The 26,435-nt window shown below is 39.8% G+C and overlaps 1 protein-coding gene and 1 long non-coding RNA gene across 4 annotated transcripts; one reads left to right on the forward strand and one right to left on the reverse strand.

The window, feature by feature from the left end:
- Window positions 1–1,310: 1,310 nt before the first annotated feature.
- LOC113892862 lies at window positions 1,311–11,232 on the reverse strand. Its single transcript, XR_003511159.1, has 2 exons — window positions 11,028–11,232; window positions 1,311–2,036 (listed from the first exon to the last, which is right to left on the reverse strand). It is a non-coding gene; the product is annotated as an uncharacterized LOC113892862 (long non-coding RNA).
- On the forward strand, window positions 11,218–25,010 carry CCT8 (chaperonin containing TCP1 subunit 8). 3 transcript variants are annotated; one of them, XM_027541819.1, is made up of 16 exons: window positions 11,255–11,395; window positions 13,764–13,854; window positions 14,535–14,614; window positions 16,167–16,316; window positions 16,786–16,966; window positions 17,080–17,141; window positions 18,030–18,167; window positions 18,880–19,058; window positions 19,773–19,839; window positions 19,911–19,998; window positions 20,090–20,205; window positions 20,779–20,850; window positions 20,931–21,095; window positions 21,391–21,510; window positions 24,367–24,471; window positions 24,782–25,010. In XM_027541819.1, the coding sequence occupies exons 1-15, from the start codon at window positions 11,336–11,338 to the stop codon at window positions 24,457–24,459; spliced, it is 1,662 nt and encodes a 553-aa protein (XP_027397620.1). In that variant the 5' UTR covers window positions 11,255–11,335; the 3' UTR covers window positions 24,460–24,471; window positions 24,782–25,010. The 3 variants fall into 3 exon arrangements, with proteins under 3 accessions (XP_027397706.1, XP_027397796.1, XP_027397620.1); XM_027541905.1 differs by lacking the exon at window positions 24,367–24,471 and having other exon boundaries at window positions 11,218–11,395; XM_027541995.1 differs by lacking the exons at window positions 20,779–20,850; window positions 20,931–21,095; window positions 21,391–21,510; window positions 24,367–24,471; window positions 24,782–25,010 and adding an exon at window positions 20,308–20,746 and having other exon boundaries at window positions 11,218–11,395; window positions 20,090–20,275.
- Window positions 25,011–26,435: the final 1,425 nt, after the last annotated feature.

Consider the following 26,435-nt stretch of genomic DNA (forward strand, 5'->3'; position numbering starts at 1 on the left):
AAAAACATTTCTTACTTTCTCCTGGCGCATCTTTGGGTAAGTGGATTTCCTATTTCCCACACCTGCTGAGACTCCCTCCACCTACTTCCCAAAGCAGGTGAGCAGCAAACACTGAGGTGGAAACATTGAGAAATGCATTTAGGTTGGAACTCACATGGGTGCATCAAGGATTTTTTTTTTTTTCCTGGCCACACTTGATCATCTGTGCGCTTCGTTTCTGGGAGAATGCCGTATAAAGCAATCCTTACTCCGAGGATCATTTCATTTACTAAATCATGGTTTATTTTTTCCTCTGGATATCACATGCTATTTTCGAGTCCATTTTCAAAAGGTCTTAAATGGCTTGGCTCAAAATTGGCTTTGTATTAAGGGAAAGAACCAGTGTCCCAGAGTTTCAATCAGCACCTCGGCAAATAGGCCACTGACCTGCCCCGAAGTGCTCGGAGGTTGCCAGTGGCAGTAACTGGCGCAGAGATTTCCAAGGTTCATTTCTCTCTGCTGCTCTTCTACATTTTCCCTACCCTATTTTTGATGAAACACAGGACCACAGTTGTCGGTCTTATGGGAAGAGGTTGGAGGAGGGCACAGTGTAATATCTGCCACCACATCCCATGTGACTACTGACGGTTCAGTTATCTGCACTGTCTAGTTGCCTTGCACTGAAAGAATTTAACTACCATAGTTGTCTTTCACATAGAGTGATAGAGAGTTATGATCCTGCATCACAGTTGTCACAACATTGCTTCAAACAACACACTAACCACGTCATTTGTTGTTGTTGTTATTCGGTATGGTGAGTTGTGTCCAACTCTTTGCAACCCCATGAACTGTAGCCTGCCATGCTCCTCTGTCCATGACATTTCCCAGGCAAGAATACCGGAGTGGGTTGCCATTTCCTCCTCCAGGGAATCTTCCCAACCCAGGGATCTAACCTGTGTCTCCTGCGTCTCCTTCATTGGCAGGCAAATTCTTCACCCCTGAGCCACGAGGGAAGCCTGACCATGTCATTAGCATGTAATTAATGGATGGAGGAGCCTGGTGGGCTACAGTCCAGGGGGTCCACAAAGGGTTAGGCATGACTAGCTACTGAGCATGCACACACACACACACACACACACACACACACAACGTTAAATACAATGGCCTTTCAGTCATATATAATATGAGAGGAATGAGGTTGTTTTTACAAACGAATTTTCCAGACAAGTGAAGCTCCATCAAGAACCAAAATCAGAAAATGTTCCAAAATTTGCCATTGTTTTTGACAGAACTTAAATGTATTTCATATACTCAATGACCACTTAAAGAAATGCAAGAATTGTTATTTTCTTTATTTATAGCCAATGATCACTTTAAAACACTGATATATGCAATGGCTTCACTAAATAGCCCCAATTATGTTTCTCTAGTTTTTCAAATTTCCTTTAAGTATGTCGTGTCCTTGTCTGTCTGGCTGTTATCTGTCACTTGGTCTGATTGTTCTTGGCTTGCGTTTGCCCACACCTGTTGGCATTTGATCTGTCTGAGAAACCACAAGATAAAGCTTCTAGGAATGAGCTGCATTATTTCACAATTCTCAGTCCAAAGGCCCCAAGCAAAGGCCTAAGAGTCATTCCAGATTTCAAGGAAGGAGAAAGTGCATAGGCTTGGAGACACATATTTTCCTTGCTACTTTTTTTTTTCCTTTTTCCTTTGTAATTTTTGCAAAGTATGAGAATCATCTTGAGTGACTGTGTGTTTTTACATGCTTCAAACCTTGCCTTGCATGTTCTGACACGTATTGCTTTCTAGCCTTTCTAAGTACATTTCCTTATTCATCTCAGGAAGTTAATTTCTAACTGTTGTTAAACTGTTTTCTTAAGTTGTCAAAGATCCCTGGATGATGTCGTAGGGGGACCAAAACAAAAATATATATATGTATATATATTGGAAGGGACTTTTGGTAGCCTGTCTCCTTCTTCTTCATCAAGATTCCTGAAGCAATTTAACTTTCATCTCAGCAGTGCAGCTTGGAATAGATTCAGAAGAGTGAATGTCTGTTAAGGAAGAGAAAACAGCCCCGTCAGATAGCAATGAGAAAATGTAGTTGCTCTACCCAACCATTTCATAAATAGACACATAGATCCTTCTTAATTTTATTCCCCTGAGACTAATGACTGATCCTAATGAAAATCCCAGTAGAAATCATTGTAACAAAAATAGCCAAAACATTAAGAATAGGACCAGTGAGAATGATGATGGCCGATAAGCATTTGAAATATCAAGCAACCTTGCTAATCCAGCCACAGAAATAAGTACTAGCTCATGTGCTAAATAACTAGACAAAATTGGGCCCTGTTTTACATGAATTAATGAATGTGTGTGTCTTAAGAAAATAATTCTACAATCATCCTTGATTCCCCCCATGTCATGTGGGACCTTAATTCTCTGAACATGTGGGACCTTAATTCTCTGAACAAGGATGGAACCTGCACCTTCCTAAATGGAAGCACGAAGTCTTAACCACTGGACCGCCAAGGAAGTCCCAGCCCTTCATTGTTTTCAATGGAATTAATGTATGGTTATGTAAGAAGGTCTCAAGCTTGTTTTACACTTTGGTTTTGTGTTACTTATAGTGTGGTAGTGTTTCTAGCAAAACTGTCAATTTCTCTATTTAAATTAGTAAGAAAAGAAACGAAGGAAGAAAGAAAGGGAAAAGGTCATTCTGCAATAAAGCCTCTAACTCCTTTAATCATCCCTAATGTATCTGTAAACCCATAAACTAGCACTTTAAAAAATACTCAGCTCATACCATAAAGGATTTGATGTGACTTATAAAAATAAATAACATTGATAAAGATTTTTTTTTAAGTTGAGATGGTCTGGGCAAAATAAGAAAGAAGAAAACAATAAAACCAACTAGTGAGTAGTCTACAGAAACGTCACACCATATAGTTGGTAGAGCTGTGCTACACACTGGCTCAAAGTTTCTAGTAATTTAACAGAGAAATGAAGAAGTTGTAGGACTCATTGGGATCATAAGATAAAAACAATGGTTGAATGATTAATTTTCCCCACAGGACATATAAAAAGGGCTTCCCAGGTGACTCAGTGGTAGAGAATCCACCTGCCAATGCAGGAACTGCAGGAGCCACAGGTTCAATCCCCGGATTGGAAAAATCCCCTGGAGGAGGAAATGGCAATCCACTCTAGTATTCTTGCCTGGAAAATCCCATGGACAGAGAAGCCTGGTGGGCTACAGTCCATACGGCCAAAAAAAGTCAGGCACGACTAAACACACAGGCATATAAAAAGGATACTGTGTAACGAAATGCTTGACATCCACAAAAACAGGCCCAGAATAAAGTTAAGAAGCCGTTACAACTGGCCGTTCCTTTACTATTCTTTATTCCTTTGCTACTCCATGATAACATTATGGGAAAAAACCTAACGAACTTTTTGGCCAACCCATATAAGATAATGGTATGATACCAAAAATGCATTTTGTCAGACTCAGTCCTCCAAAGAACTAGAATGTTGATTCTCTGGCTTGATCCCAGGGCAAAACTTATTACCTAAATGGAATTTCCCTCAAATGTTAATTTTTGCAACTGAGCTTTTGATAAGAACTTGACAAAAGATGGTTAAAAGTTATATTCTCAAACAAGAATCCAGGGTGAAGATAGTCTGTGTAGTAAAGTAAAAGCTGAGAAAGTTGAGGAACTAACCAAGGCAAACATCTCAATATCTTCAGGAAGCACCAATATTGTGCCTCCTTAAAAGTTCTGCATCTCTTCAAAATATAAATAAAGGGAAAAGTAAGACTCAAACTACTGCACAATTGCACTCATTTCACACGCTAGTAAAGTAACGCTCAAAATTCTCTAAGCCAGGTTTCAGCAATATGTGAACTGTGAACTTCCAGATGTTCAAGCTGGTTTTAGAAAAGGCAGAGGAACCAGAGATCAAATTGCCAACATCTGCTGGATCATCGAAAAAGCAAGAGAGTTCTGGAAAAACATCTATTTCTGCTTTATTGACTATGCCAAAGCGTTTGACTGTGTAGATCACAATAAACTGTGGAAAATTCTGAAAGAGATGGGAATACCAGACCACCTGACCTGCCTCTTGAGAAACCTATATACAAGTCAGGAAGCAACAGTTAGAACTGGACATGGAACAACAGACTGGTTCCAAATAGGAAAAGGAGTTCATCAAGGCTGTATATTGTCACCCTGCTTATTTAACTTCTATGCAGAGTACATCATGAGAAACACTGGGCTAGAAGAATCACAAGCTGGAATCAAGATTGCCGGGAGAAATATCAATAACCTCAGATATGCAGATGACACCATCCTTATGGCAGAAAGTGAAGAGGAACTCAAAAGCCTCTTGATGAAAGTGAAAGAGGGGAGTGAAAAAGTTGGCTTAAAGCTCAACATTCAGAAAACAAAGATCATGGCATCCGGTCCCATCACTTCATGGGAAATAGATGGGGAAACAGTGGAAATAGTGTCAGACTTTATTTTGGGGGCTCCAAAATCACTGCAGATGGTGATTGCAGCCATGAAATTAAAAGAGGCTTACTCCTTGGAAGGAAAGTTTTGACCAACCTGGATAGCATATTCAAAAGCAGAGACATTACTTTGCCAACAAAGGTCCGTTTAGTCAAGGCTATGGTTTTTCCAGCAGTCATGTATGGATGTGAGAGTTGGACTGTGAAGAAAGCTGAGCACCGAAGAATTGATGCTTTTGAACTGTGGTGTTGGAGAAGACTCTTGAGAGTCCCTTGGACTTCAAGGAGATCCAACCAGTCCATTCTAAGAGATTAGTCCTGGGTGTTCTTTGGAAGGAATGATGCTAAGGCTGAAACTCCAGTACTTTGGCCACCTCATGGGAAGAGTTGACTCATTGGAAAAGACTCTGATGCTGCGAGGGATTTGGAAGCAGGAGGAGAAGGGGACGACAGAGGATGAGATGGCTGGATGGCATCATCGACTTGATGGACATGAGTTTGGGTGAACTCTGGGAGTTGGTGGTGGACAGGGAGGCCTGGCATGCTATGATTCATGGGGTCGCAAAGAATCGGACAGAACTGAGCGACTGATCTAAACTGAACTAAGACACCAAAGTTCTACAGTGCAAAGAACTACCATGCTAATTTTCAGCCTGAATCTTTTCAATATAGATGTTAGCAGCCATTCACTGCAGCTCAAGGAAACAAAAAATATCAGTTGTGCACTAAAAGAAAATTTTAATTTAAGCAATGCTGCTTTCCAGTGAATCCTACACAGTAAATTGGTTCCTTTGGTACACTGACTGCACGCTTGTCCTCAATTTTCATGCTTCCTTCTGTCTACACCCTTTGAGGCTGCCCTCCTATACTGACCCTGGGCGTGGACCTACTTTGGCCAGTGTGATAGCAGCAGATTTGACAAGGCCCTTGCCCATTTCTGCTTGCTTTCTTGGAACTCTCATTTCCAAGAATACGAATCCAGGTAGCCTCTTGGAGAATAATAATTGTCTCAGTTTAGGACTCCTAAACTATCAGCCCTCAGCCCACCCACTATCACAAACACAGCAATTGCTTCCATCTGCATTCCATGTAGGAAACAGAAACCACTCTAGGTATCAGAAACAGAAAAGGTTTCATACAAGGAATCAGATGCTTCAGAAGTCCACCATGGACGAATGGAGAAGCAAATTCTCAGGTGGGCCTCCAGGAATAAATCCTAGGTGTCTCAGAACTGACCCACCTTGGGAGCTTATATTTCCTGTATGATCAGAAAGATTGGAATCAGGACTCACCACTGGACAGCCTGAGATCAAGAACACACCACTGCAGCTGTGATGCAAAGAGCAGGAAGCCAGGATAAGAAGCCTTCGCCATCACCACAGCTGCCCCTGCACGCAGAGTAACTAGTGGACCAGTAATGCCAAAACGGCATCGGCTCATGACTCTGCTTGCTGGAAGAGCAAAGCAGCATGAAAACAGACTCTGTCTCCCCACCACCTTGCAACCCTCACATAAGGTCTCTGACTGGTGGAGACTTATTTATGTCCTGAATCATAACTGCAAGTTGCTGTTGTTCAGTCACTCAGGCTTCCCTGTCCTTCACTATCTCCCAGAGTTTGCTCCAACTCATGTTCTTTGAGTTGGTGATGCCATCCAACCATCTCATCCTCTGGTGCCCCCTTCTCCACCTGCCCTCAATCTTTCCCAGCATCAGGGTCTTTTCCAGTGAGTCAGCTCTTCCCATCAGGTGGCCAAAGTGGAGTTTCAGCTTCAGCATCAGTCCTTCCAATGAATATTAAGGATTGATTTCCTTTAGGATGGACTGGTTGGATCTCCTCACAGTCCAAGAAACTCTCAAGAGTCTTCTCCAGCACCACAGTTCAAAAGCATCAATTCTTCAGTGCTCAGCCTTCTTTATGGTCCAACTCTCACATCTGTATATAACTGCAAGGAAACCTGGACATACAGTTTCAGCTCTCTGGTCTGAGAACCACACCAGCGTGCCAATCCTAGCAGAACTAAGGCAGTAACTTCTAATTTTACTAAGAGAGGGACTGATAAACATAGTTTTAGTTTATCAACAATCCATTCATAACAGCTGAAGGGGAACTTCTCTCTCATCTAAGAGATTTCATCAATCTCTAGAGATCTAAGGCCTCAGAATAGAATTTAAATACATTGTTTCACTCCATTTCACCTTTCTCATCCCTGTAACTGAACCAGTTCAATTATAAATAGTCATGGGACAACTAAGCCAACATTTACAGTGAGGGGGAAACGATCACTTTCATCCAGTCCACGACCTCCATTCTCAGAATGGTAATAACCAAGAAGTGATTAACTGTGTGTTGTGCTGCGTGTGCTGTGTGTCCAGCTCTTTGCAATCCCATGGACTATAACCCGCCAGGTTCCTCTATCCATGGAATTTTTCAGGCAAGAATACTGCAGTGGGTTGCCATTTTCTCCTCCAGGGGATCTTCCCAAACCAGGGATTGAACCCTTGTCTCTTGACTCTTCTGGATTGGCAGGTGGATTCTTTACCACTAGCGCCACCTGGGAAGCCTACAATTAAGTATACATCTCTTTTCACTTTGCGTGGATCCAGAAAGGCTTTAAGGGAGACGCTAACTATAGCCTAGCCTTGGACAAATTGACTGGACTAGTGATGAAACTCTGAATGTCAGGCACATGCAGTGCTCATTTTCACACAAAACAGCTGCAAAGCTTTCTTTATACTAAAGTCACAGATGATCCTAGTCCACTGGTCACCATTAAGTGCACCAGGAAGTCTTGTTTCAGCCTAGGCAGCCACAGAAGCTTGTAGTATCCTTGATGAGAATTCAGTCAAACCTGGGGTGGGAGGAGAGTTGTTAGACAGCAATATATTGAATGAACCAGACCCTTTTTTGGGGATGTTTAAGAATGAAACACACAGAGACTCATTCTGAAGGGGGTGGGAAAACTAAAAGACATAGAGAAAAGGATGCCAGCCAAAGCTAAGATGTAGAAAGAAGAAAAATCAGCTGAAAGAGATAAAGAGAATCAAATGCCAGCTTGGTGGAATGCATAGAAACAGCGATAAACTAAGATATGAGATTGGTAACTCAGAGATACCCTATCTGTATACATGAAAAGTCATCTGGCTCTTAGATATTTGTGCAATTTCTTACTTTTTTGTGATTCTTAATAACCACCCCAAGTGATCTCAGCATTTTGTTTCCTTGCAACCTCAGAGAGCCTAACTCATAGACCAGTACTCTCAGAATAGAGGGAAGTCACCTCTCCAGGTTTACCCCATGTGAAAAAGCAGCCTCTAAATGCAAATCAAGTTGGTGACAAATTTACCATTCAGCATGCCCCCATAAAAGTGGCTCCTGGTGACTTGAGGCTTAAGGAATGTCTTCATTTGTTCTTTAACAGACCAGATGTTTGAACAGTTCTTCCTACTATGGGATCCACAGAATAAATTCCTCAAATGACAGAAAGGTGGTCCAACACCTAAGCTGATAGGTGGTGATCTGATAAGGACAATACGTTCATCAACGCAAACCTCATCTGATTTACCAGCTAAAGTAATCAGGACAAACATGTTCCTATAAGCACAGAGAATGCTAGGGACCGAACTGTGTCTCCCTGGCCTTTGCAAGCTCCTGAGCAAACCCTCTTGATTACTTTGTGTTGTTTTCTGGTTTCACACCATGTAGAGATGACTAGAAACCTCATCTCCCAATTCTTGGTCTTCTCTTCATAAAAAGGAGCAGGATGTGATGGGCCTTCCCCACCCCACCCCGTGTCCTCAGCCTGACTTTTGTTTGTGGAAAACTTTAGTCAAAGCATAAGTTTAATCAGAGAAATGGGAACATGTGGAAACAGGGAAACAGTCAAAGGAGAACAAATAATAATAATATACTCATTAAGCATAGTCAAGGACCTTTAGTTCTTTCTCTAACACTGTAGAGAAAATTCTGAGCCATATCTTGTGAACTGTCTTATAGATTCTGAAACCCCTACCAGGTGGAGAAGTTAATTACCTGATGACCAGACTGTAGCCATGACATGGGCTGCCACAATTCCGAGAATTGGCCTCAACACAGTGGAAACCAACCCGCCCTAGAACTGAATATTAATTGTACCTAAAACCACCAAGATGACACTAGTCAGACCACTGCTGACCAACTTGAAGATGACTGTCAGAGCTGACTGTGATGTTTCTGCACATAGCCCTCTTCTTCTGTCTATAAAAGCTCTTGCCCCACCGGCTGCCAGCAAGGTGAGTCGGCCTTGGGATAGAGGTCCACCCTCCTGCCCAGCTGTCAGCATCTGAAATAAAGCAAACTTTCCTTTCCACCAACCTGGCCTGTTTATTGGCTTTTGAGCAGTGAGCAGCCAGACCCCACACCTTTCAGTAACACGCAGACACCCATTTAGCCATCCGATAAGTCTCTGCTTCATGCAATGTTCAGTGATATACGCTGGCAATACAGTGCCTACCTACCAGTTGGGAAAGACTGCAACAAATTTTGTCATAACCAGGATAAGTGCTATGAAGGAGAAGCACGGAAGCTGTGAGAATGACTCACAGAGAATGTCTTGGGAGTCATCAAAGGCTTTCTAACATAAGCGTTTGTTTACTGAAGTAGAACTAACTCAGCCAAAAGGGAGCAGGTGAGCATTCTAGGTAGAGCAGAGCAGAGCCTGAGACCTTGAAGCAGAGGAGGTAAAGCAGACAGGCTGAACTATTCAGGCTTCTGTGGCCAGAAGACAGAGAGGAAGGCCAACAGGGCAAAGATACAGGTGCCATAAGCAGGGACCAGGACCCAGCCCCCGAGCCATACTGAGTGTGTTTACTTTTTAGTCTGGGCGAGGAATATTTGGCTAATTATTTGGATCCAGTGGAAATTTTGCCCTTGAGCTTTTAATTTCACAATTATGAATACACCATCTACTCCAAGTAACACAAAATGAATTTTTATCTAAAAAGCATTCTTCTTAGCAATTAAATCAATTTAATTCTTGATCAATCACCATACAGAAGATTTTAAGTGATTTAATCCTTCCCATTTCCTTTTTAATTTACTAAAATTAATATCAATTTTCAAACTTTGTTATTGTTATTTTTATTATTATTTTTGGCAGTATTGCTAAGGAATGCAGGTTCTTAGTTCCCTAACAGGAATCAAACCCACGCCCCCTGCAGTCAAAGTGGAGTCTTAATCACTGGACTGACAGGGAAGTCACCAGATCAATGTTTTACTAAAACTTACCATGGAAATTTGATTCATCAATAGTTTTATCCTCGAATTATCTACCATGGTCTCTACCAAGACTTGATACCTTAATTATTATTAAAATTTTATTGTCATCTTTAATCTCTTTCAGTTTTGTTGTTGTTGCTGGTTATGTTTATAAGCAATGGTCTTTTTGAGTTAGATGAATTAGTTTTCATTTATTTATTGTCTAAACCGTAAGGAAATCTCCCGTTGTCCTTGGACCACCCCTTGAGGATCGCTGAATGTTTCCCAAAAGGTGGTTCACGTACAGTTTGTTTGAGATGGCTGGCAAAAATATTTTTTAATAATTACGCATTTAAGTGCTAATTAGAAAAAGTTATAGTACATGTAACACATTTGATTATTCCTTAAGACACACTAAATCTGTCCCGATTTAAGGAAAATAAACCATTTGCAAGTGTCTGACCAAGGAACAAAAGACAAGCCAAACGTTCTACTCAGTTGTCTATATTTTCTACTAGGAGAGTGGATTACTTTCACTGTGTGAAATTATTCTTTAAAGTATTCTGTCTTCATTCGGTCTTTTGAAATCAGTCATGTGCTGATGTGGGATGACACTGAGGTCAGGTTTTAAAGGACTGTGGGAAAGTAAAAGGGGTTTATAGTTCCAAGAAAAAGCAGGAAAGGGATTTTCCTGGTGTTCCAGTGGTTAAGACATCATGCTTCCACTGCAGGGGGGCCGGGGTTCCACTCCTGTTAGGGGAACCAAGATCTCACATGCCTGTGGGGCGGCCAAAAAACAGAAGAAAAAAAAAGGAGGAAAGGGGAATACAGTTGTCTAACAAAGTGCATTTTGCAATCTAATCTGGGTAGAAATCCTAGTTTTAACACTACTAGCGCTGTGATCTTGTACAAACTACCTTTTGTAAACTGCAAAAGGAAGTACTTAATAAAAGATTGACCACTAGCTAAGATACCAAACATAAAGGAAATAACGGGGCCTGGCACATATGAGCACTCAGTACGTAGTTTTCCTTTCAGATTTTCATTTATCACCTTCAAGTCCCCAGAGCTGCTACAGGGCCCAAGTCTGAGCGCAAGTTCAACCACAGATTTGGAGGATGAAGGCAGGTGCTCGGCCTCGGAAAAAAAGGGGTGCCCACCTGGCTGATATCGTGGGAAGCTCTGGAAGATTTACACGGAAGCTACTCTTGGAAGGAGTGGCAAAACTCAAGGACAAAACTGACAAAACTCAAAAGTCCCCAGCACAGAGCCTGTGAGTCTAAGCGAAGGGAACAAACCTCCGGCAGCGAGCCACATCCGCCAGGCAGCCTACACGTGCGTCGGCCGGAAGACAGAAGGCCCAGCCCGACCGAGCCGCCCCATTGATCGACCAGATCGAGAATCGTCAATTCAGTTCTGGCGGCGCGAACTGCTCCTTCTCGCGAGACTTCATAGACTAGGCCGCCGGGGGAAGAGGCGGGTCCGGCTGAAGAGAGAGGAGGAGCGTGAGCCGGCCGCACGCTACGTTCCCAGAAAGCTGTGCGCGCCTGTCGCTTCCTCCAGGATCTTCTGAGAGGGCGCGTGAACGGCTCCCTGCAGACTGGTCATGGCGCTCCACGTCCCCAAGGCCCCGGGCTTTGCCCAGATGCTCAAGGAGGGAGCGAAGGTAAGAAAAGGAGGAAGGGGGAGTGAGGTGGGAGAGCCCCGGCGGCCGCAGCCAAGAAGAGAAACCTACGAACGTGCCCGGCTTGCCCACCCGACATAGCGGTCGGAGGGAAAGAAGATTCCAGAAAGGGAGGTGTTCTCGGGAGAGCTCGGCCGCCGAGGGCCGCGGGCATTTCGGTTTTTTTTTTTTTTTTTACGAACCCAGCAGAGGGGACAAGCGGCCAGAAACGGCGAGTGGGCGACGAGGCCGCAGGCAGCGCGTTCTGTGCTTTGTAGCCGCACAGGGTGTGAAGGCCGCTCTTTGCATTTTTCCTCCGTCAGTAAAACGGGAGTGAGGAGATTCTCCTTTGTGAGGCGCGAAGTAGGTGAAATAACGTAGGTGAAGTTGCTTTGAGAACTGCGAAACGGCTCCAGGAGCGGGTGGTCCGGGGAGGAGAGGGACGAGGCAACTCTTGCAAAGGAGAAACGGCGGGCTCCCTTTTTAGTTCACAGAAATAGTGCATTGTAATAGGATAAACCTTAGTTACAATCCCAGTGGGTTCTGGTCTGAACTTAGCCAGCTTGAGGTAAAACTTAATTCTCTGGGTCTTACTTTCCTCATCTTTCAGTTGGGGAGATTGGACGGAAATAGTTGTAACCAACCAAGTAAGTGACACCCTGACTTAAGTAAAACTTTTGTTTTATGGCGAGAGCTTGAAAGTAATTTCAACAGCATGTTTTTTTAAAAAAATGTCTTAGACACACTACTGTAAGTGTCTTTTATGTTCAAATAGTTGTGTTCCCTTATTGTCCCCCAGACTTTCTGTGCTTAAAGGAGTGTAGATAGTGTGGTTCCATTTGTGATAACAGTTTGAGGGAGCTAGGTTTCTTGTTGGCAAGGATGTTTGGGGATAACGTGACTAGTAGGTAAGGAGGTTTACTGTAAGTATTGGTGAAAGAGCTTTGCTGAAAATGACATGAACTCACTTTTTTTAAAAGGCTGGAAAGTGTCCATATTTTTTTATTCTTCTGAGGCAGAAATAACTGACCAAATAAGCAAAAGGATAATTTCAAATAATGATAAAGGAAATTGAAAGTGCGCCTCTAAAAAAAAATTTAAAAGGGAAAGTTTGGGGTAGAACAATAAATAAGATGTTAAGGAAAGAACTCTCAGCTCTGTGCTTAGTGGCCAAGATTAAAGGCAGAAATGTTTCAGGCTAAAGGACCAATAAGGGACGAAACTCCGGATGAAGTGAGTTTGACTTGTTAAAACAGTAAGGAAAAAGATGAGACTGAAGCTTAGCAAGGGAGGGCAAGAATGGTAAGAGATGAAATTAGAAGAGTTGTTGGCAAGGATTAGAGGGTGTAGGACCTTGCAGCCTTTACAGGGGATTTACATTTTATCCTCAGAGTGAGGGGAAGTCATTGAACTGTTGGGTAGGATCTGATTTATGATCAGAGTGGCTGTTCCTCAGAGAATGGGAGTGAGGGAAAAAAGGAGAGTATAAGGCAGTTTTGTCTGTCTGCTATGATGGAAGTGTTTTGTATCAGCATTATCCAGTGTGGTATCCACTAGTCACATGTAGCTACTGGGCATTTGAACTGTGTCTAGTGCAGTTGTGGGACTGAGTTTTTAATTACTTAAATTTTAAATAACCACTTGTGGCAAATGCCTACTCTTGTCAGACAAAGCAGCTCTAAAAAAATGTTCACATGAACAGAGGCTCTTGAAATTTATCTGAGACTCACAAGTAAATCCCATGTCTAAAAGAAGTTCATTGTAAAACTTGAAAATTTGAATACTATGAGCAGTTCAGTTTTCAGTATATACATGTTGGAATTAATGTGTACAAACGAGCAGTTTGTTTCAGTTCAAATAAGAATTCAAAATCTGTATGCTTTAGTTCTAAAAATGTATAAGGCAAATACGTTAATTCCCTTTGAACATAGACCTGTTGACTCTACAGTGCTCAGGTTTTATCATATTCATACCACATTTCAGCTTTTAGAAAGAATTGGTAGACTCTGGAAAGGTATTTTTATCTGCAATGGTTCATATGCTTTCTCTAATCAGTCTTAGCACTCTTCTCTGCACTTTTCACTACACTTTAAAAAAATTAGGCTTTATGTTTCGATGTGTAAGTAGGTACCCATTGTCCCTAAAAATGTCATGCTTTATTCATTCAATTTGTGGACAAATCTATGGATCATAGATTATGATGGTATCTGTGGTATCATAGGAACACCAAACACCATGCTTTACATACATAAATTTTGCTTAATAATATCAACAGTCTTTTGAGACAGGTACTGTTATATTACTCCCATTGTAAAAATGAAGAAATTATTGAGATTCACTGTCCTGCCTAATCAGAAGTTTTCTTCTACAGCATTTTTCAGGATTAGAAGAGGCTGTGTACAGGAACATACAGGCTTGCAAGGAGCTGGCCCAAACAACTCGTACAGCATATGGACCAAATGGTAATTTCTAAATTCATGTTTTAAAAAATACAGGACTATAATAGAATTTCGTATAGTAGTTCTTTGAAACTTGTTTGAGGATATTATATGTAAATTGAGAGTTTTAGCCATAATACAGTATGGTGTTGAAAACTATTTCACAGTTCAGTAACTCCTGTACAGTTTTCCTAATCTTTAATCAGCAGTTCAGATCTTTTTAGGAAAGTTGGAATCAAAATGTTACTTTTTGTCCTATTGAGAGGATAGAAAAGTTATCGTGCTTTCACCTTTGAGGTGGTACCTGGTGTTCATTGTTACAGCTGTGGAACAGTCTCTTACGTAAAACGACAATTTAAGGGAGAAAAATTCTCTCTTGCTTCCCACCATCAACTGAATTAATTGATACAAATTTATGGAATAAGCAAAACAAATATACTTTCAAGTAAATAATTTTAGTCTTTGTACATTTCAATATAATTTAAATTGAACAAAAATATGAAATTGGCAGGAAAGAAATAATACAGCTGTGCAGGCAGGGGAAGCCATTGGGTTGTGGCTTTAAGAATAGGTAATATGTTTTGAGTTCTTACAAAGTTATTTCAGGGAATGGATAGCAAATTTGTGTTTCTTCACTGGATTTTCTTTGGTGTCTGGAGAAAGGTTTGAGTGATGATGGATTTCTTTTTCTAACTATTTTTGAGGAATGAACAAAATGGTTATCAACCACCTGGAGAAATTGTTTGTGACAAACGATGCAGCGACTATTTTAAGAGAGCTAGAAGTAAGTTATTTCTTTTAAAAACCCAAGAAATGTTTTGGTGATGTCAAAAATTCAGTGTATTCTAACATCGAATAACCTTTATTTCATTCACATTGGATAATAAGGGGTTTTTTTTAATTCCCAACTTGAAAATTCATTGTATAGATATTCCTAATTATAGAGAATCCTCTTTATGTTTAACATCTTTGCTCCTGTTAAAATCTCCTGTTATTTATGAAGAGGTTGGTTGTGATAAAATATACATATATATTTGCCGATAATATCAAATTGAATGTTGTCTTTAGAGCGTGACACTAAAGTGAATTATTCTATAATGTAGAAACTGCTGATATTTTAAGATGGGTTTGTTTTAATTGTGTTTGTGAAATTAAATCAGTTGGTGGAATTTTGTTCACCTACAGTTTTGATGGTACAGAGTCTGTAGAATAGATAACTGCCAGCGGGTTTATGAGGACAGTCTGGCGCTTGATCACACATGGAGAACCACTCCTCAGCCAGCTGCTAATTGAAGGATATGTTCAGTCTTAGGGAATTTTCCTTAAAGCACCAGGGTTAATTCTTTAGTCAGAACTCCATAGATAAGTTAACATTTCTCCAGCTTCTTAAATAATGACATGAGAGTGTCACTTGCTCGTTGTATCTGACTCTTTGCGACCCCATGGACTGTAGCCCACCAGGCTCCTCTGTCCATGGGATTCTTCAGGCGGGAATACTGGAGTGGGTTGCCATACCCTTCCCCAAGGGATCTTCCCAACCCAGGGATCGAACCTGGGTCTCCCACATGGCAGGCAGATTTCTTTACCATCTGAGTCACAAGGGAAGCGCAAATAATAATACAGTGTTAAAGTAATAATATTGAACAACCAGATTGACGAGATATTTGTAGAGGGACTTGTCATTATGAAGGTTAACATTGTACTCTGTGATGTTCTCAGGAGTCATATAAGTATGATGGGGATAGTGTCTTCATAATAAACCAGTGTCAGCTGTTTAGTTTTCTCAGTGCTGTCGGTTGTCACTCCTTGCTTATTTCTTTAAAAAGCTTCTTAAATTCTATGGAAGGACCACTTAAAATTTTGATACACTTTAAGAAATATTTTATATTTTTCTTTTTTTAGACCATAATTGATAACCCCTTTCAATGAGGATATACATAAATATTGAGACTTATCACCAAGCTAAATGACATCTACTTTAGCACCCCTGAAGCCTTTTTTTAAAAGTGCCTTAGGTTGGAATTACTTTTTAAATTTAGTGAACCTGTAATAGTGTTAGGAACCTCATGTATACAGTGTACATACTGAGTGACTGACCGTTGAAAGAAAGTGCCCTGTGAGGTTACCGTCATTTGCGGTGGTGCACTCGTGCTGACAGGTGTAAGGGGACCTGGACTGTCTTCTTGTGACCACACTATAGGTGAGATCAGAAGAGTTTCTTCACCCATAGGAGATTGGAGTCTGTTAGTTTAAGAAGAAATGGAACGGAAAAATTTCATGTTGCTTTAAGGGTCAAATGTTTAACTTACTGTTTAAATTCAAACCCCTTCTACCAGGTACAGCATCCTGCTGCAAAAATGATTGTAATGGCCTCTCATATGCAAGAGCAAGAGGTTGGAGATGGCACAAACTTTGTTCTGGTTTTTGCTGGAGCTCTTCTGGAATTAGCTGAAGAGCTTCTCAGACTTGGCCTGTCAGTTTCAGAGGTGACTGTCCATTTTATAACCTACCCCTGTTTCAAATTTGCTTGTGTATGTATACCTACTGTTTGAAACTTAAGTCAGTACTATGGGAATAGCTAGTACTGTGCACTTTTCTCTGTGTCAGGGTTTGTAGTACATGTGCTTCCCATGCAATGTCTCATTCTGTCCTTACAAGAACCCTGTGAGTGGGGCCTATTAAAAGTAATCCCAATTTGTTTCAGATAAGGAAAGTGAGCCTTAAGTTAGAAAAACCTTGCTCGAGTAGCTAATAATGGCAGTTGGGGTTCAAATGTGGGCTGCCACCAAAGCCTGCACTCTTAAATAGTAGGCTTTGCCATGAATGTTACCCTGGGAGTGTGCTTTGTCTTTTTCTATTGAAAATACTGTATCCATAGGGTTACCAAAATGAGATACTTTAAGACACGTCAAAATTATGTCCTTTGAGGAAGTATTTTTACTCTTTACATTTAAGGTCATAGAAGGTTATGAAATAGCCTGCAAAAAAGCTCATGAGATTCTTCCTGACTTGGTATGTTGCTCTGCAAAAAATCTACGGGATGTTGATGAAGTGTCGTCTCTACTTCATACCTCTGTAATGAGTAAACAATATGGTAATGAAGTGTTTCTGGCCAAGCTTATAGCTCAGGCATGTGGTGAGTATATATCAGTAAATGAAAAAATCCAAAATTAAAATGTCTTCATATGGCTAAGATATTTTCTCTGTTTTCCCAATATATCCTTTGATATGTCTTTCTTTTCTTAACAGTATCCATTTTTCCTGACTCCGGCCATTTCAATGTTGATAACATCAGAGTTTGTAAGATTCTGGTAAGTTTAGAAATGCATCAGTGTTATCTAGATAGGTCTTTTTTCCTCCCCCTACGCCTCCCCCAAAACTGTTAATCTAAATTTTACCTTGTAAGTTTTAGACACTTAAGACTTCCTGCCTTCATTTAAGATTTTGATATTGCTAGATTGTGATACTTTGAATTTAAAAGGATATCAACATATTCTTGTCATCACTTTTCCATAACTGTTGGAAGGTTTAGTGCATAAACAAAATACTAATATTTGTATTCTTCATATATGCTGATTTATAAAAATGAGCTTAGAAGGAAATTTTGAATGTGGTTCAAGTTTTTCTGTTGCTCTGTAATAAAATTCATACTTTTAATATCTAAAAGGTATATACTTGATAAAAATTGTGATACAGTAAAACCTGTAACTGTTGGTTTTACACATTGACATGTGATTGTTATCATAGTCAAATTTAACTTACATAAGTACATGTGCTAGCTGTGTGTGTGATATACATGCTGTGTTCTAACCATCCATGCACTGCCTCCCCTTCTCTGTTACCTGGTGTGCGTGTGAAATCAAAAACTTGGCGTTGATCCCTGTTCTGTCCGTGTCACTGACAGTCCAGCCTGGTATATTGGTGCTGAGTGAATGAATGGCTTAGAGCAGTTGTTCTTTGATTTTTCCCCAAGTATCCTGCAGGATCCCGGTCCGTAACTGTGGCTCATTGCCACAGTGATCCCTACAATGAACAGACTGCTGTGCTTTACTGTCCACCACTGTATCATCCCCAAGAGTCCCTGCCTTGCTGTAGTACATTATTTAGTAATGAATATATTTGGTACATGCAGAAGCAGTCAATTAGCCCTGATGTTATTTTCATGAAATCATTGATGATTTTGGTATCTAACTCCTCAGGGCTCTGGTGTGCATTCCTCTTCAGTACTGCATGGCATGGTTTTTAAGAAGGAGACTGAAGGTGATGTAACATCTGTCAAAGATGCAAAAATAGCAGTGTACTCTTGTCCTTTTGATGGCATGATAACAGAAACTAAGGTATGTAGATTTCAGAATCTTGAAGGTAAAAATTTGGGCTTCCTTTTCAGTAACGTTGAGGTGGAGTTTGCTCTTAATCCAGTGAATATGGCATTCACCAGATTAAATGTTCAATGAAAAAATGATATTTGTGGGCTGTTCATTGCAATTTTTTAAATAACGTTGAAATTCTGGAGTATCCTGAAACAAAAATAGGCTAACATAATTTGAAGTTAGTAACAGTTATAATTGGAAGTTTGTATTTGAAAATACATAGTAAGTCTGAAGTTTATAAGTCACTGTTGATTTCATCCCTGCAATTCTTGAGATGTTGAGCAGTTGGTGGCTTTTAAAATTATACAGGTTTGGGGTGGGATGGGCCTGGTCATTCTGTCCACATTTTAGAGGAAGTTTGAGAATCACAGTGTTGTTTCAGTACATTAGTTGACATCAGAAGACAGATGTCAGGACACCTGCTTGACCTCTCATAGTATAGTTTCTCTAATTTTTCCATGAAAAGTGCCTGTCAAAGAGCAAATATATTAGTGCTGAGTGTGGCAGAGGGAGAAGTTGTTGGTCTAGGAGCAAGCTGCATTTCTGTTAGTTTCGTACAGATTTTATATTCTGTTTCATAATATGTGCATGTTTAAATTGTTTCTTTAATGTTATTCTGTGACTTTGAACACCAAAGTGATGAAATGGTTTTAAAGAAAATCTTTGCTTATTTTGCTAGGGAACGGTGTTGATAAAGAGTGCTGAAGAACTGATGAATTTTAGTAAGGGAGAAGAAAATCTCATGGATGCGCAAGTCAAAGCTATTGCTGATACTGGTGCAAATGTTGTAGTAACAGGTGGCAGAGTGGCAGACATGGCTCTTCACTATGCAAACAAATACAATATCATGTTGGTGAGGTAAGAGAGGACTGCATCTGTTATTCCAGATTGTAAATGACTTTGGGTGGTGAAACAATGAACAAATAAATTCAGCACACCATAAAGACTGTTAAGCATGTTAAAAGGGGAGAGTATGAGGTATTAGATAACGTAGCAAGCGGACTTCACTTGGTCTAGGAGAATAGGAAATATCTCTGAGAAAACCTACCTTTAGACTGAGAGCTGAAAGACCAGTTAACAGATGTTAATTGAAGAGAGCAAGGGAAGAGTGTTCCAGGCAAGAGGAAGAGCTTGAGAGACCAGACACAAATCTGGTACACACTGTTAGCTAGAGTGTGGGGTTAGGAACAAACTTTGTTTATGGATTACACTGGACAACTTAACCATTCCCCTTTCTTAATATAATGGGCAGAGGAAATCACTGTTCTCTTTCTCACAGAACATTCAGTTGCCCAAAGTAAAGCAAAAGTTTTCTATGTGCCAGGGCTTCCTTTGTGTTTTACAACTACAAACCCTTGACATCCTAAGGAGACTTGAAAACTTTCTCAATTCTAGAATAATTCCATAAACGTAAGTGGCTGGATTGCACAGTGCAGTCCAAACCTGTTCTGAGCTTGAACCTTCAGGGAAGAAAGAAGGTGACTTGAGGCCCTATGAACAGTTTCCTGTTTAATCTCTTGTGTTTTACGATGGTATCTCCTTCTATTAAGGTGTTTGTTTTGTTTTTTAAAGGCTGAACTCAAAATGGGATCTCAGAAGATTATGCAAAACAGTTGGTGCTACAGCTCTTCCTAGATTGGTATGTATTTGGGGCACTATTAAAAGATAGTTGAACCTATTTAGATTATTACAAGAATCATTTTCTCACAGAATCCTCCTGTCCTTGAAGAAATGGGGCATTGTGACAGTGTTTACCTGTCAGAGGTGGGAGATACACAAGTGGTTGTGTTTAAGCATGGTGAGTAGTCATGGTAAAATGTACATATTTGATGTGTAGGGAGTTCATTTTCTTTTACTAATCTCCTAATATATATTTAATTTATTGACAGAAAAGGAAGATGGTGCCATTTCTACCATAGTGCTTCGAGGCTCTACAGACAACCTGATGGATGATATAGAGAGGGCAGTAGATGATGGTGTTAATACTTTCAAAGTTCTCACAAGGGTCAGTATTAGCATTCATCATAACTTAGTAATTTTAAGTCCTCAAAAACACAGTTGGCAGACTCCTAAACATCCTGAGAACTGTGTTGGCAGACTCCTAAACATCCTGAGAACTTCAAAATGAAAAACATGAGTGGCTTGTGTAAAGCACAGCACCTTTTTCCGTAAGACTCCATTTAAGTGTTTTGTTGCTGATGAATTTTCTAAAATGAAATATGAAAAGGAGCAGCTAATCAAGGCTTCCTTTTTTAACTGTCTAAAAGAGTTTATGGTGGTTTTTCTTCCACTGCACTTCAGCTTCTTATTCAGTAAATTATTGGTGCTGGACCTGTGAAAATGTAGTTAACTGCACAGTGTTGTTCCCATTCTTCACTTTGATTCTTCTTTTTCATATACCAGACCTTAACGGTGAGGTAAGATAGCTTATCCAGATCACTTCATTTTTTAATTGGAATTCAAGTTTTATAAAATTTGTAACTGAATCAGATTTAACCCTCTAAGTCTGGTGGAGTGCTGGAAGATTTAGGAAACTGGACATTGCTTCTTGGTGACTTTTTTAAACCGTATGTTATAGGATAAACGTCTTGTACCTGGAGGTGGAGCAACAGAAATTGAATTAGCCAAACAGATCACATCGTATGGAGAGGTACATGGCTTTCTGTGTGTAAACTGACTGTCTTGTTTTTGTTTGAATAAAATTGAGTAATGAGCACATTTTTGTTTTAGACGTGCCCTGGACTTGAACAGTATGCCATTAAGAAGTTTGCAGAGGCATTTGAAGCTATTCCCCGGGCACTGGCAGAAAACTCTGGAGTTAAGGCCAATGAAGTAATCTCTAAACTCTATGCAGTACATCAAGAAGGAAATAAAAACGTTGGATTAGATATTGAGGTATTTGGGAGAAAAAAAAGTGAACTTTATTTTGTGAATGTACAATGTAAAAATAGACGTTAAAAGGAAAATCAGAAAATGTTCTGATTTGTGAGCACAGGATTTTAACAACAGCTTTTTCAGTTTGTCTGATAGAGAATTTAGTTATCCTTCTGCTTTATTGTGTACATAGGGTAGTACTTTGCCTAGCTACTTATTCTAGTTTTATTTAAGTAGCCATGTTTCTGTTATTGAGTATAAGTATTTTCACGTAAACCTTTAGAATGAAAGCAAAAAAACAGTTCTGTGTTGACAGGCTGAAGTTCCTGCTGTAAAGGACATGTTGGAAGCTGGTGTTCTAGATACTTACCTGGGAAAATACTGGGCTATTAAACTGGCTACTAATGCTGCCGTCACTGTTCTCAGAGTGGATCAGGTGAGTCAGAAATGAAATATTGATCTTTAAAAATAATAATTTTTATGTAGTTCAAAGTATATTTTCATGGGACTAAAACATGAAAATATATTCTCTTTCTATTCAAAGTAAAGTAGTCCTCCTTCCCCCCCAAAAAGTTCTGATTTTCTGTTATAGTTATACATTGTATTGAAATTACTGATTGAGCTAATTTAAAATTATTTTTCCAATGAAAGACTCCTTTGCCACTTGGGAACTGAAATGGGTAAAATAAATCTCATTTAGATTCATAGTTTTCAAGTCTTTATCTTAAAACCCTCTTTAAGAGAGGAAGTTCCATATGGAATATGGAAGGGTCATAAAACCCTGAAGCAGACATTACAGACTACAGTATTCTCTCCTTTGTTTGCAGATTTGCTTTCTGTGGTTTCATTTTACCCACAAGTCATCTGTTATGCCAGACTACTATATGGAAAATTCTAGAAAAATGTAATTCATATATTTCAGATTGCATGCCATTATCAGTAGCATGATGAAATCTCATGCTCTCCCGCTCCAGGACATGAACTGTCCCTTCATCCAGCATATCCATGCTGTGTACACTGTCTCTTAGCCATTTCAATGATAAGATCAACATATTTTATTTCCTGGTCCCAAAGTTGGAGAAGGAAATGGCAACCTCCTCCAGTATTCTTGCCTGGAGAATCCCATGGGCAGAAGAGCCTGGTGGACTACAGTCCATGGGGTCGCAAAGAGTCAGACATGACTGAAGTGATTTAGCACACAGTCCCAAAGTAGAGGAGTAGTGATGCTGCCAACTTGAATACACTCTTATTGTACCTGATTGATAGACTTGTACAGGTGAGAAAAAGCAGAGTGTTGTTATATATATAGGGTTCTTACTGTGCTGTTTCAGGCGTCCACTCAGGTTCTTGGAAGGTCTGGACCACTATCTGTACTACCATCGAGGAAATGTGAAGATGACAGGGCCGGCCTGGTGGTTAAAAGCGTTCTTCTGTGACAGATGTTGTCTTGGGGGTTTTAAGGTCCTCAGGTGTTAAAATTATCATAGTATTTCTGCTAATATTTTTGAGGAATTAGGCAAAGAAGAAAAGTAGTGAAGACTATTTCGAATTGAGTTAAATCAGAAAACACAATTTTTCAAAAGTGTTTTCTAGTAAACTTAATGAAATCTATTTTTTTTCTAGAATTCTAGGAGTGATTATTAACCAATGAATAATTTTTAAATATTGAGTAGAAAATTGTAATTGCTAGAGCCATAGTGTAAATCCATTAAATGAAAATCATGCCAAATTAATCTTGGGAGAAGCAAATTTTAGGTAGAAATGGAAAGGAAAGAGAGTTTTACATAGAAATGGAAAGGAGATGGGACTTATTCTAAGCAAGGACCAGTTGGTTGTAATTATAGCAAAACAGATTTCACTTCGGTAAAGAACTCTTTGCTATGTGAGATGACCAGGAATGGAACTGGATATCCATGGACTGGATTTAGTAATTGTGTATTTTTACATCAGTGCATCATACAGTTTTTAGAAAAAAAATGGTTTTGGAGTTTGTAAGCAGAGATAATGGGGGCCCCAAGAAAAAGTAGAAGGGGACAGGAGAAGCTAAATAGACTGAAGCATGAGATAAGCAGAAAGTCTCACAGTAAAAGTTTCTTAAGGAATATTTTGCATGCCAGTTAGCCAAGCAAGACAGTAGTGTTAATAACAAGTGCCTTTCTCACACAGGTACTTATGATGTGGGGGTTTAACCTAGGAAGGCTGTGTTAAGTTTTACCCTAAGGGAGGATGTTCATTGTTTTTGCCGTTAGCACTCTACATACCTATCTTGAGGAACCCATCCAACTGTAATGAGCTTGTACTCTTCAGTATAGTTGTACCTAATTTTGCATAGTATGGATTTTAGAAAAGAACTTGAAAAGTTTTCAGCATTGGACAGTGTAGTAGGGCTAGATTAGTGTTTGTTCAGGTGTTTAATTCACTAGTTCTCAAATTGTTCCCTAATCCATAGTATCCTCATCACCTAACAACTTGTTAAAAATACACATTCCCAGATCCACTGAGTCAGAAACTCTGAAAAGAGGCCCATCAGTCTGTTTTCTTAATTGAAGTATACTTAGGTTCTAAAATTATACTACTTACTGCTTTTAATACAATCTGAATTTATCCCCAGTAGTTACAAGGGCTTCCCTTGTAGCTCAGTAGGTAAAGAATCTGCCTGTAGTGCAGAAGACCCAGGTTCAATCCCTGGGGGAAGATCCCCTGGAGAAGGAAATGGCAACCCACTCCAGTGTCCTTGCCTGGAAAATCTCATGGATAGAGGAGCCTGATGGGCTGCAGTCCATAGGGTTGCAAAGAGTTGGACACGACTGAGCGACTAACACTTAACTCACTGGTAAAATGTTATTGCAGGAATTTCAAGTTCTTCATGAAAGCAGCTTCTGAAAAGGGGTGGGGGACTCTATTGAAGGTGGTAGTGAAGATATGACTTGTGTTGCATGAGACTCAAGCTAAATTCATTTATATATCTCTCTCTCTCTCTCAGGGTTTTAGAAGTTCTACTCTGTGGAAAGCCAACTAACTTTAACTTCTCCCAAATTCATTTGAGCCTAAACCTGCAACCACCACCTTTTTTCTGCCCAAACATAAATCCTTTAAAAACGCTAGATGGTCATACTTATGAAATGGTGGGTTAGTGCATTCTAGATAAATGAGCCTTCTGGCGTGTAAGTTTATAGGCAGCTAGGTGCTAGGACTTTTGTTTATGAACACAATTCTTGTACTTATAGGGTACTAGGAAATACCATTGTTGAACTTTAATATGTATATATATTTTACCTATCAACCACTTTAGATTATAATGGCAAAACTGGCAGGTGGACCTAAAGCTCCTAAACCACAAGGAAATTGGGATAAAGATGGTTGGCAAGATGAATCTCATATATAAATAGCAAATCAGGTGCCAAACTGATTGATGACAGTGATGCATGCAAATGTTTCTCACATTCCGCACATTGGGTTGTTGAAATGCATGTCTTAGAAGGCCTCCCGCTAATGAATGTGAATTTTGTTGCTGTTAATGTCCACAAAACAGAAAGCTCACCTGCTGGATGATAACCAACATTACTCTAGTGTTCCATATGCGATGTAATAACAGATTGCTCATTGGTGATGATTGCTTAATAACAAAGCAGGCTCAGAAAAATATTCTTTCTCTTCATTCTAAAGCTTGAGTTTGTAAGTGTACTCGTGTGAATTTTGTTTTGCAGATCATCATGGCAAAACCAGCGGGTGGGCCCAAGCCTCCAAGTGGGAAGAAAGACTGGGATGAAGACCAAAATGACTAAATGGTTTCATTTTACTGTAGGTGAAGGTTGTATTTGTAGTAGTACTATAGGAATTGCCTGATGTTTTCATATTCTCCTTAAATTAAGAAGTGTTTTGTGTTTGTATCTTGCACCCTTAAATGGATGATGCAATAAACATATTACTATCGAAGCCTCTTTGTCTGAGGACCACTGTTCTTGGATCTTGATGACCTGTTTTGTCTCAAACTTGTTAATGAAAAACTGTGGCACTTAAGGGAAGTCACCCAAGTTATCAGGGGGTCTGTTTGCAGAATAAATCTGGCCTGCTCTTTGTCTTTTTACGTAAGTTTTATTGGAACACAGATGTGATCAGGTATTTACATCCTGTCTATGACTGCTTTCTACAAGGGAAAGGCAGAGTTGGAGACTTAAGACAGAGAGGAAGTGGCTTGCAAGGCCTCTGAGACATTTACTAATTATAGGAAGTGCTCTATAGGAAGTCTGTCAATCCCTGGACTAGATTTTTAGTATTTTTTCACAGCTCAGAAAATCCCTAAGACAGGTTAACTTGTTTCACTAGCGCTGAATGATGTGTTGAATGGATGACTTAAAATACATGTATTTTAGCAGCAGAGAACAAAAAAAAGATACTTAAAATGCAACTGAAAATATGCTTCTTGACATATAAACTAAGCAAGTCAATTTTTATACCATAGAGGTTTGAAAAAAGCAAAGAACACTGTAAAAAGTAAACTTACTTTACAGAACATGTGCTACTATGTGTTGGTTATATGAGGTCACTGAATAACACTTCTACACTGTTTCTGGCATTTCAAAGGAATTTAGATGCAGTATGGCTGACTGGGCCTTACAGAAACTCATCAAAAGAAATTCTAATAGAGAACCTTACAGGAAGTTTAGACAGTTTTGGTATTCTTAAGGCTTTTTGGGTTGTATGTGCCTTGGAAACTGGCTTGAGTTCAACCAACACCCCAGCGTATGCATACTGCTTGGCATCAGAAGAACGACATGTATGTTACTGCCAAATAAGAAAGCTGTGGTACATATACACAATGGAGTATTACTCAGCCATTAAAAAGAATACATTTGAATCAGTTCTAATGAGGTGGATGAAACTGGAGCCTATTATACAGAGTGAAGTAAGCCAGAAGGAAAAACACCAATACAGTATACTAACGCATATATATGGAATTTAGAAAGATGGTAACGATAACCCTGTGTACGAGACAGCAAAAGAGACACTGATGTATAGAACAGTCTTATGGACTCTGTGGGAGAGGGAGAGGGTGGGAAGATTTGGGAGAATGGCATTGAAACATGTGAAATGTCATGTATGAAACGAGATGCCAGTCCAGGTTCAATGCACGATGCTGGATGCTTGGGGCTGGTGCACTGGGACGACCCAGAGGGATGGTGTGGGGAGGGAGGAGGGAGGAGGGTTCAGGATGGGGAACACATGTATACTAATTAAATAATTTTCTATTAAAGAAAAAAACAAATACCCTATGGTTATAAAATTAATACTTTCATTTTAACTAACACACTTCAAGTTTTGTTAGCCAGTCTGGAACTTTTTTTAATGTTTTCTAGTAGT

This window comes from Bos indicus x Bos taurus, chromosome 1, assembly GCF_003369695.1.
Source record: "Bos indicus x Bos taurus breed Angus x Brahman F1 hybrid chromosome 1, Bos_hybrid_MaternalHap_v2.0, whole genome shotgun sequence".
Taxonomy (NCBI): domain Eukaryota; kingdom Metazoa; phylum Chordata; class Mammalia; order Artiodactyla; family Bovidae; genus Bos; species Bos indicus x Bos taurus.